Raw genomic sequence first — 12,150 nt, forward strand, 5'->3', positions numbered from 1 at the left:
TTGTGTGTGTGTGTGTGTGTGTGTTTCAACAGGCTCAACAGGTTCAAACAGGGTTGGAATGACATGAGAGTGAGTTAATGATGACAAAACTCATATTTTTGGGTGACTGTACCTTTAACAGAAAGACATATCAGGACACAGGTAAGCTAAACCATGGCACATTTTTGTTTTTTCCCCTCCTATGATTATCTTGACATACATCTGCAAACAGTAATGATTATATTGACTGCTTAATTTAGCTGGCATTTAGTCTCGGTGCATCTAGTGAACTCCCCACTCTGCATTTGGTAAGTGTTCCTGGGACATGCATAGTGTATTTCTCACCTGTACACCAGCACATGTACAGGTGAGAAATACACTATGCTTGTCCCAGGAACCGCTGATCAACACTGTGAGAGGTAAATGTCATTCTGGGGTGATTTGGGGAGCAGATTAGCAATCCAGATGAAGTAAGTGATGGGTTGAGGCTGGGTTTAGGGATAAGCTTAGCCTTTTGTAAATCTGCCCTCTGAGTAAAGATGACTCCGAAAGCGGGGCCGGCACCGCGAGAAACACTAGTGAAGGCTCTCTTCTCAAAGAGAGCCCTCTGAGAGCGAAGCAAGGCAGTAACAAACACTACCAAAACGGGCCGTCAGCTCCTTTTTTTTCGAGAGCTAACTCTGCGTGTTTGCTCCCAAGCAGAAAACAAACAAACTGTGTGTATCCCCACCCGTAAAGTAACGCGGGCCAGGAGGAACACATAGACTGAACACTGCCTGCCCTCACCTTAGGTGTCTGGTTTTGTCTTGAGATTTCGTGACAGACAATACTAAATAAGACTCACAAACAGATATCAGACTGATACACACACAGAGCGCTTGCTGAATGACAGAAAGCTGACACTGGTTTCACCGCATGTGCTTTTATGCTTCCTGGTCGCTACGTAACCCTGCCCGTGATGTCTCGCCCATCCATTGGACTGATTACACATATGATTCAGAGCGTGGTCATGCTGGATGCATTCCCGTAGCATTTCGACGCAGCTCAAGTTCCTGAAGGGGAATCTAAATATTGAGAAAATCGCCTTTAAAGTTGTCCAAATGAAGTTCTTAGCAATGCATATTACTAATCAAAAATTAAGCTTTGATATATTTACAGTAGGAAATTTACAAAATATCTTCATGGAACATGATCTTTACTTAATGTCTTAATGATTTTTGGCATAAAAGAAAAATCTATAATTTTGACCCATACAATGTATTTTTGGCTATTGCTACAAATATACCCCAGCGACTTAAGACTAGTTTTGTGCTCCAGGGTCACATATATGGTCAGTGTGACCAGAAATGAAAGGAATAGTTTACCCCAAAATGAACATTCTTCCAACATTGACTTTCATCCAAAGTATGACTTTCTTTCAGTTTTTCTTGTGTTTAATCAGCAGCATCATATTAGCGCACGCAATAAGTCTCGTTGCAGTGCAACAGAACATTTTCATTGCATAATATCATTTTTGGAGTTACTTTCATTGCATTTGTGTGTGTGTGTGTGTGTGTGTTTCAACAGGCTCAACAGGTTCAAACAGGGTTGGAATGACATGAGAGTGAGTTAATGATGACAAAACTCATATTTTTGGGTGACTGTACCTTTAACAGAAAGACATATCAGGACACAGGTAAGCTAAACCATGGCACATTTTTGTTTTTTCCCCTCCTATGATTATCTTGACATACATCTGCAAACAGTAATGATTATATTGACTGCTTAATTTAGCTGGCATTTAGTCTCTGTGCATCTAGTGAACTCCCCACTCTGCATTTGGTAAGTGTTCCTGGGACATGCATAGTGTATTTCTCACCTGTACACCAGCACATGTACAGGTGAGAAATACACTATGCTTGTCCCAGGAACCGCTGATCAACACTGTGAGAGGTAAATGTCATTCTGGGGTGATTTGGGGAGCAGATTAGCAATCCAGATGAAGTAAGTGATGGGTTGAGGCTGGGTTTAGGGATAAGCTTAGCCTTTTGTAAATCTGCCCTCTGAGTAAAGATGACTCCACATAGTGACATTAGTCAGAAGTGAAAGCTCACAGTCTGAAAAAATACAGGTTTTAAATCAAGGGGCGAAATTCAGTGCAACTGCTAAAGGAGGATTTTCACAGTTCCCGCAGGCCGTAGCTGTTTTAAACCGGAGCTCAGGCTAAGGATTAGTCTATACTCAAATAAACAAGCAGTCATTTTGGATTCTTGGCAAGGTCACTCTCATTTTCCCAGATACCCTCCAGCTTGAGGGAATCACATGGGTGAAAAATCTCACCAAATCGGTCAAGAAAATTTCCATGTCGTGTTTCAATCAAATGAAAGAAATAAATAATTATATTTTGTTCAATGAAAATGAAGATTAAGATTAAGGGAAGATTTAGGGAAGAATGGTTTATCATATGATTGTCACCTTATTGTGTTGGCATTAATAAGAGATAAACCAAGTATGGGACTTTGCTTATCTTACCTTTTAGTGCAAACCTTCTGCTTCTTTCATTTTCTCAATAAATGTTTTTCATTTAACACTATCAGATATACAGTATAACAAATATTGTGGTAAATATTCATTACAAATTTCAAATAATTTTCAAATTAAGCATCCAACTTTGATTATGAATAAACTGAAAATCCATATATTTTAACATAAACCTCCTCAGTTTGACAGATGTAGAAATGTTTTTTTTTCTTTCTTTTTTTTTAAGATATTTGTTTATATTTTAACTTAACTATAATTTATAACCATATGCTCTAAGGACACTCTATGGGTTTTATGGAAAGTGAGTAATAATCAAATATAATATTTTCTGATCAAATAAAAAGATGATCAAATGAAATGGAAATATTTATGATAAAAAACATTCTATTGATCATCTCTGATTTATTGAACTTGTTTCAAAAGGAATGGCAGACTGAAATCAGTCAGCTAATGGAGTCTTGTTGTAGTCTATCTTGGCTCACTGATGAAAATAGCAATAAATGCTGCATTGTTACAGAATGTCATATGATATCATATTCCCATATCCAGAAATGTATTTTAGTTCATGTAATGATCAAATTATTTTTTTAATTGCAGCTGATAATATTGCATGCAAGCTGTAAATGATTTCTTTGCATAACTGTTAGTGGTGTTTAACAACAATATACATAGAGTATATATAAAATACAGTGCATTGTGGAACTCACAGATAGGTTTGTGGAACACAAAGACCATTTTATGAGGATGTTAATGTCAGTACAGCATACAGACGGTCTGCTGACATAGATGTCAGATGTTGTGCTCTTGAGCAAGACACGAAACTCATGTCCTCGCCAAGGCTTACTCCTTTACCTGACCCTTGTCTTTCTTTTATTCTTTCTCTCTCTCTCCATAGAGAAGTTGGTGGAACATTAAGTAATGGCAAACAAGATTCTCTTCTTCTTTGTCACTACTTCATTGAAAGATGAATTACCTTCCTCCAATATCACACGATTTGATCAGCCAACAGCTGTGCTATTAGTTAAACAGAGTCAGCCACTGTTTCTTATGTTGGTGATGCTGGCAAAGTCATGGTTCACCACTATGAGAGATTTTCACACAAACATTTTTTACGACCTATGTGGGTTTTCAGTGGATAGTAAAATGGAGTTGTTGGGCAGATTTTCCAGTTCGTGTACACCTCTGAGAAAATTCTTGTGAACCTTAGAAACTACTTGGCATCCTGAATTGACCCTTTGCTAAGCTCCGCCCCTTGGTTACTGTTGCTTTCTCAGACCAAGGAGGTAAAAGCTATCCATTAAGCTTTTCCATTTATCTCAATGACAATTGCTTAGCTAGCACAAGTACTGTATGTGATTTAAAACCAGCCAATATTGCTCATAGGAACTCAGTTGTTGAAACAGGATTTTTAATCACTTTAGCCATAGAAGCCATGTGACAAACAGCTCTAGAGCAGCAGGAAGATGACGCCATGTTCACAATGATTGACTGATCACAAGAACGTGCACAATCCCAAATGTTTTAAGCTGACATCATCTTTTAACATCAAAAGCAACAGATCAGGCCAAAAAAAAAAGTCATTTCAAAAGTCTATTTTTAGCTATTCAATAAAAAAAAAAGGCACTGGTCAAACATCAACTATAATATAATGAAATATTTCTAATATTGCTTGCAAAAACAAATTTGGTCAGAATACATAGATTTTGCCCGTAATACATGCTGTTGTAGTGGTTCTCACATGTGGCACCAACTTAAAAGAATAGTTCACCCCAAAATGAAAATCCTTTCATCATTTACTCACCCTCATGTCATATAAAAGTTTATTTTATTATGTTGAACACAAAAGAAGATATTTTAAAGAATTTTAAATTGTTGTTGGTCCCCATTGACTTACATAGTAGGGAAAGAAGTACTGTTTGATTACCAGCATTTGTCAAGCTATCTTCTTTTATATTCAACATAAGAAAGAAACTCATACGATATGAGGGTGAGTAAATTATGACAAACTTTTCATTTTGGGGTGAACTATTTCTTTTAAGAAGTGATTTCTTTTTTCGTCAGATGTGAGAGTGTCAGATGACTCCTTTCTTCTTTTATTTTGGGGCATCAGATAAGGAATTTCACCTTGACAGTTAAAACAATCAAAGATTCAGAAATTTTGTCAGCTGACCAGTCTGAAGGATTTATGGGATTTCGGATAACTTGTAGTAACCACTACAATGCCCAGATGGTATGGTTAATCTACCAGCAGGAGCTAACGGAATCATGTTAAGCGACCAGCCCGACACTGACTCCTTGGCTCAGACAATCCTAATGGAACGTTCTGTAGAAACACTTTTTTAAAAATCCAGATGTTTTCAAAGTTTCCAATTTGTTAGATACAATCTAAACTATCTAATATAAAAAGCTGACATTAATATACAAAGTAAATATTTAATTTTAGGTCATTTTAAATAGTGATAAATTATAATGTCAAGTTTGATCACTCGTTCTACCCTGCTTATAATTGCCAGTAATGACTTAATCACAGCTTCACTTGATTTGTGTATTATTGTTTTCATATATTGTATGGAATGTATTTAATATTTTCCTTTAGGTTATTATACAAACAATTATAAAGTGAAAATTAAAGTTGTGAATTGTTTTGAATTTTGCTTATGTAAAGCTATAAATGTTAAACAATTTGAACCTCACATAGCTGCATTACTGAGTATGCCCTCTAAAGAAGCGTTGTGGTTGGAGGAATACCCATAATCCCTTATTTGATCAAAACATGGGGAATTACAAAGATGTGTACATTAATTGTTATTTAGAATTAAATGTTGACGATATATGTGTTTTTGATGTTTTAATGTTTAAGTCACCATTAGTGTGATTAGTGTTACTTTTGGTTAGATTTGCCCATTTCTTTGAATTTATCTATATTATCAACAGCTAAGCAATTTTAAGTTTATTAACTTTCAGGGCTAGACAGTTGTAGAAACTTTTTTTCCTAAAGTCACAGACAGATTTTTTTTCTGTATTGTGACATACATTTGAGTATTCTGTCTAGACGGAGGAAGATATGAATGTAAGACTTTGATTGTAAGAAAGGGTCGGGGTTTAAGTGATTACAAAATGACTGGTGAAGTCCAGCATAGTTTTATTAATTAATTGAGACCATTTAACTACAAATTACAATGTAAAAAAACTATTGAAAAAATTAAACATATGCAAGGATGAATTGTTCACAGTAACATCAATAACACACATTTAGAAAAGGCATGTTATAAAAATTTTAAGTTATATTGATAGTTTATTCAACCAAACAATCAACGTTCAATAAATTCTTAATGTTGTGTCAGACGTTTTTGCTTAGGAAGCTTGATTTAACTTAAAATAATAGCGAACAACCACTCTACCTCAAAAACTACTTGGTGCAACTAACTACTGAAGTTAAAAAAATCCCCAAATGTTTTGCAGCTGCTTACCTCATATAACTCATCTTTTGTTATTTTTCACAGTTGATTGAATCACAAATCTCTAAGTATAGACTTTAAGTAAAATAGCACAAGCTAGTCTGAAACAACTGTGAACAGTTGCTGTGGTAAGACTGGTCAGTAACCTTTTTAAGGCGGGACTTAGTGCAGGGTCAATTGTTTTGCAGCTCCTAATACATGACATCAGTATCAGAAGTGACCACAGTTTGTCTCTGACACATCAAGCTTATCTCTAGTGGCCAGAAGTTTAATTTTAAGGCTGCCCATCCATCTATTCCTCACATTTGTCCTCGTGCTGGCATGAGGAGAGCCTATAGGGCCTTCACAGAAAGTCAGCTTGCATCTTCTCCGGCAGCTGACTCACAGTCACCTCGCTGTAGGATGTACCGATCAGCACACAGGCAGTCCTTTGAGGCGGGGTCTGTTGGCAATGAGGGTCCGCCTCTGTGCAATGAAGACAAGCGCCATGGCTATCCGCCAGGCCATTGGAGATTCGAGTGGTATTGCTAGCATCCTTGTTGCAGCATAGAGATGTTTGCCGTTGAAGATCCTTCTCACCAGGCACAGGGCTTCCTTTGCACGGGCTGGAACATATTCGTTTTCGAATCTGAGCGGTGTCCCTGCTCAGAGATTTGCGAAAGTTGGGCTTGAATACCAGGTACACCACAGGGTTGTAGATGGTGGAGGATTTGGCAAAGGTAGCTGCTAATGCAAAGGCTATAGGGGGAACCTTACTGGGTTCCACAAATGCGGCCCACATTGCCACAACAGCATAAGGGCTCCAGGCGGTCAGGAAACCGATGCACACTGCCACTGAGAGCTATGAAAGAATCAGAAATAACTCTATATTTCCACACTTTCTGGAGAAAAGAAGTAAATGATTCATTCTTCATTTGCAGTTGCAAAGCACTGTTGTACTTTGAAACGCTAGAAATTAAATCCCCCTGCATTCATTAATTGTATCCCTTAACGCAAATAATCAAAATGATGTGAAAATAAAGTCTTCTTCCTTAAAATGGCTTGAAAATAACTCCACATCCTTTCCTCATTTAGTATATATACAGATCCATTAATATGCAAATTAGTCCCGTCCTGCACTCATTTATAAAAGCTTGGACTACATATTCCACTTTCACTCTGTTAATGCTCTACAATATTGGATTTAATTAGCCATATATGTTTGAATTAGAAACTGATTGCAAAAAATAAGAGGACGAGTATATATCCAGAATAAATCGCTCTCTACAATGTCAGACAAGTAACAGTAATTGATATCATTAGCCATTGTTTCCTGGAGCCCAGTCTGAAAACATTTATTTTATATGAGTCATTGTATAATGACTTCATGTCATTGCACCCGGTCCCTTAAAGGGGACCTATTATGCAAAAATCACTTTTATAAGGTGTTTGAACACAGTTGTGTGGCTGCAGTGTGTGAAAACAATCAGCCTATAATGTTAAAAATCCACCCACTCATTTTTTTTTTATTTTTATAATACCAATAAATCATAAACAGTCTCTCCAAATGAGCAGTTCCAGATTTCTCCCTATGTACACGTCACCTTAAGGAAAAAGTCCCGCTCGTTTGTGATGCTTTCTGCCATATTAGCATAGACACATCCCTGAGTGTGAAGCAGCAGTCCGCCATTACTGTTTTCTTGCTGTAACATTAGTTGCTGGAGATATACAATGTCAGTGCTAAAGAGGCATTACAAGTGTTGTGTTTTGGGATTCACCAACAAACATAGCAGTCTCCATAGACTCCCTATATCTGAGCTTCTGAGGACACTGTGGTTAAATTAAATTTTCGAAGGAAATATCCCAGAAAAATTCAGTAAATTCCCCTGTATGTTTAGGGATCAATATCAACACTTCATGTGCGAACGTCAGCTCCAGACAGTAAGTATCATGCATTTGTTTTTCAAATTGCTTTCTGAAAGAGCCTTGGTACTCTGTAAGGTTAATGTTGCTAAAGCTACCATTATCTCTGCCTGTTTTCATTGGTGCTGCCTTCACATGCTACCAGAATGATTGTAAATATGAATGTGGTAGTTAAAAATTGCATATGAAAGCAATGTGAAGTCGACCGCTTGAATTTGTCGAGCTCATAATCACAAATGGGACTTATAAAGTTTGTGATAGCATGTGAAGGCACCATGAGACCAGCTATGTCGTTATTTTTATTGCGTGATGTGCTCCCCGTAAACACGCATTTATTAAACACAGTACAATCAGATGACTGAGTACGTTTTGCTGTAAAGTTAACAGGCTTGTACTAATAGTAGAATGTTTATTTGTTTGCTGGAGCTTGAGCTCTTAAAGCTCCGCCCTCTTCTGAAAGGGGGCCGGGAGCACCAGCTCATTTGCATTTAAAGGAACATACACAAAAATGTCGCATTTAGGCTCATACCCTAAAAGTGGTAATTTTAACAAGCTATAAAAAAATGATCTGTGAGATATTTTGAACTAAAACATCAGAGACTTATTTTACATATTGTAAAAAGGAGCATAATAGGTCACCTTTAAGCAATGATGCTTTGCACCTTACCTTCACAATGAGGATATGGGCATTTGTTGTCTTGGTCTGTGGCGACACATGTTGCTGTACTGCCTGCCGTGACCCTCGTACAGTGATGAGTATCAGTATGTAGGAGAGGAGGATGATGGCAAGAGGCAGGGCATAGCAAAAGAGGAAGAGGCAGATAATGTAAGACATGGACCGAAGGAAATATCCCAGAAAAAATCAGTAAATTCCCCTGTATGTTTAGGGATCAATATCAACACTTCATGTGCGAACGTCAGCTCCAGACAGTAAGTATCATGCATTTGTTTTTCAAATTGCTTTCTGAAAGAGCCTTGGTACTCTGTAAGGTTAATGTTGCTAAAGCTACCATTATCTCTGCCTGTTTTCACATGCTACCAGAATGATTGTAAATATGAATGTGGTAGTTAAAAATTGCATATGAAAGCAATGTGAAGTCGACCGCTTGAATTTGTCGAGCTCATAATCACAAATGGGACTTATAAAGTTTGTGATAGCATGTGAAGGCACCATGAGACCAGCTATGTCGTTATTTTTATTGCGTGATGTGCTCCCCGTAAACACGCATTTATTAAACACAGTACAATCAGATGACTGAGTACGTTTTGCTGTAAAGTTAACAGGCTTGTACTAATAGTAGAATGTTTATTTGTTTGCTGGAGCTTGAGCTCTTAAAGCTCCGCCCTCTTCTGAAAGGGGGCCGGGAGCACCAGCTCATTTGCATTTAAAGGAACATACACAAAAATGTCGCATTTAGGCTCATACCCTAAAAGTGGTAATTTTAACAAGCTATAAAAAAATGATCTGTGAGATATTTTGAACTAAAACATCAGAGACTTATTTTACATATTGTAAAAAGGAGCATAATAGGTCACCTTTAAGCAATGATGCTTTGCACCTTACCTTCACAATGAGGATATGGGCATTTGTTGTCTTGGTCTGTGGCGACACATGTTGCTGTACTGCCTGCCGTGACCCTCGTACAGTGATGAGTATCAGTATGTAGGAGAGGAGGATGATGGCAAGAGGCAGGGCATAGCAAAAGAGGAAGAGGCAGATAATGTAAGACATGGACAGAGCATCCTGGCCTGGTGCATACCTAAAAGAGAGGACAGGACATATCAATGGTGATGATAATCAGGGGCACCGCTGGAGTTTCTAGGGCCTCTGCTTATTTCCTTGGACTGAAATCACTGATTGTCTGACCATTGTCTGAATCCTCCAAACTTTGTTCTTTTTTTCCCCCATTACGGTGACCCTAATGTGCCCTTGTTCATATGCCCAGATCATTGGTGTTACTGGGCCACCTGAGAGAGACTGAGAATTATTGGGGGCACATGAGCCACAACCCCGTGGCCTAATGGATAAGGTACTGGCTTCCTCAGCCAGGGACTGTGGGTTCAATACCCATCTGTGGTGAGTTTAAGCAGAGTGGTTAAAGAGCATAGCCCAGAGGTTGATTAATCAAAACCATCCTCTGCTAAGACTTCTACACTTACGTAGATACTCAAGTCTTTCTGAAAGCAAAGCTATCACTGTGCTATGCCAAATTGGTCATTGTCTAGCCAAAACTATAAAAAGAAGCACTTAAAGGGATAGTTCACCCAAAAATGAAAATTCTGTTATTAATTACTCACCCTCATGTTGTTCTAAATCCGTAAGACCTATGTTCATCTTCAGAACACAAATTATGATATATTTTTGATGAAATTTGAAAGCTTTCTGACCCTAAATTATATTGTTAAAATAGTCCATGTGACATCAGTGGTTCAACCTGTATTTTATGAAGCTACAAAAATACTATTTGTGTGCAAAGAAAACAAAAATAATGTTTATTCAACCATTCTTTTCTTCCGTGTCAGTGTCCGCTGCGCATTCACAAGAGTACCACGATGCATGCATGTTGTGCTGCTGACACAGGAGCCGGCATTTTGACGTATGTGCTGCGCCTTGTTTGCAAGCAAAAGAATGCACATGCATGCGTCATTGGACTGTCATGAATGTGTGTCAAAGACTAGTCTCGCGTAGCCAGACCTTCAGACTAACGGCTGAAGGTCTGGAATCCATGGCGGCTTTCATTGGCCAAGGCCCGCCCATGAGGCCGTTTGACCAACATGTTAAACAACCAATCACAGTTTGTTTCGTTCAGCGTCACGTTTCGGGGCATGGAAATGTCGCCACAATAGCAGACCGGTGTGTAAAACTCTCGAGCGTATTTTAAAGATTCTATGCCGCGAACTTTAAATATTTCACATACTTTTGAAAATCCAGCGATTAGTTGATCATGATAAGCACTCATTGTCACAGTTGTAAACAGGACGGTTTTCTTCTTTCGTGAGGGGGTTTGGCGTCACGGCATCTTTGTTTCCAGGCGGAACGTTTAAGAACGCAACTCACACGTCTCCAGGAAATCCTGTATAATTCAACCAATCCGATGACGACTTCTAAACTCCTGAAGTGTTTCCACTTTTGTGTGCCGTATGCATCAGACGTTCAGCCAACGGTCTGTAGGTGTGACGTCTGAGGCTGAGACTAATCAAAAACTGACACAGAAGAGAAGAAATTGTTTTCTTTGTACACAAAAAGTATTCTCGTAGCTTCATAAAATTAAGGTTGAACCACTGATGTCACATGGACTATTTTAATGATGTCCTTGCTACATTTCTAGGCCTTGAACGAGTCAGTTCCATTGCTGTCTATGCAGGTTCAGAAAGCTCTCGGAATTCATAAAAAATGCCTTAATTTTTTTTCTGAAGATGAGCAAAGGTCTTATGGGTCTGGAACGACATGAGGGTGAGTAATTAATTACATAATTTTCATTTTTGGGTGAATTATCCCTTTAATTTAGGCCTAAAGTCAAGTTGTTTTCAAAATACCTGGGTATAGGATTTCTCCTAAAGCCTGGCTCACACTACAGGATTTTTAGCCCGATTTAGCCCCGATTTCCCCCTCCTGAGAATCGGAGCAAAAATCTTGTCGAGCCCCTCGATCGGTCCCGATGTTCGGCGCGGATTATCTGGTAATGTGAGGCATTCACCGATCGAATCTTGCACCTCCCGATCTGCTCGCACACAAATCGGGGCCGCCCCGATCATATCAAACATGTTTGATATTTAGGATTGAAATCGGGATGATGACAGCTGTATGATTACGTCAGTACTTTCACAATAGCCAATGCGCGACCGCAAAACAGATGCTGTACGGCTCCATTGGATAGTGGAGACGGAGGAAACTCCTTCTTGATGTTTTGTAGTAACACGACAGTCTGTATAATGTGTCGAAAACGTATCACAACCGTGAGAAGAAAGAGAAGCGCTGGAGTGAAATCGCCTCAGTTTTGAATGTGTACGGGGGTGGCAGGGGGAGTCACGAGCAGGGGGTCTGGGGGCTTTACTCAAGTTAAAAAAATTTCATCATCCTCATGAATGTATGCTGGTTTACCTAATGGCTGCGACACACACCAGTTTTTGTTCTGTGCTGATCACAATCAAATCCTTTCATTGTAACATACAGAGTGTATACACAACGATGTTAATAATATATTAATTACACAGTGTGAGATTCATTGGTCATAACAGAACTTTGTGAGATCACGATGAACTAAGAGTGACAGTTTTTAGTGGTTAAAAA

General features: G+C 38.6%; 1 protein-coding gene across 1 annotated transcript; it reads right to left on the bottom strand.

The window, feature by feature from the left end:
- Positions 1 to 5,831: 5,831 nt before the first annotated feature.
- On the bottom strand, positions 5,832 to 10,450 carry LOC107553116 (rhodopsin, GQ-coupled-like). The gene is made up of 3 exons (XM_016235238.1): positions 10,437 to 10,450; positions 9,424 to 9,619; positions 5,832 to 6,798 (listed from the first exon to the last, which is right to left on the bottom strand). Exons 1-3 carry the CDS (start codon positions 10,448 to 10,450, stop codon positions 6,301 to 6,303), a joined length of 708 nt encoding a protein of 235 aa, XP_016090724.1. The 3' UTR covers positions 5,832 to 6,300.
- Positions 10,451 to 12,150: the final 1,700 nt, after the last annotated feature.

Source organism: Sinocyclocheilus grahami, unplaced genomic scaffold, assembly GCF_001515645.1.
Source record: "Sinocyclocheilus grahami isolate Dianchi unplaced genomic scaffold, SAMN03320097.WGS_v1.1 scaffold465.1, whole genome shotgun sequence".
Classification (NCBI taxonomy): Eukaryota; Metazoa; Chordata; class Actinopteri; order Cypriniformes; family Cyprinidae; genus Sinocyclocheilus; species Sinocyclocheilus grahami.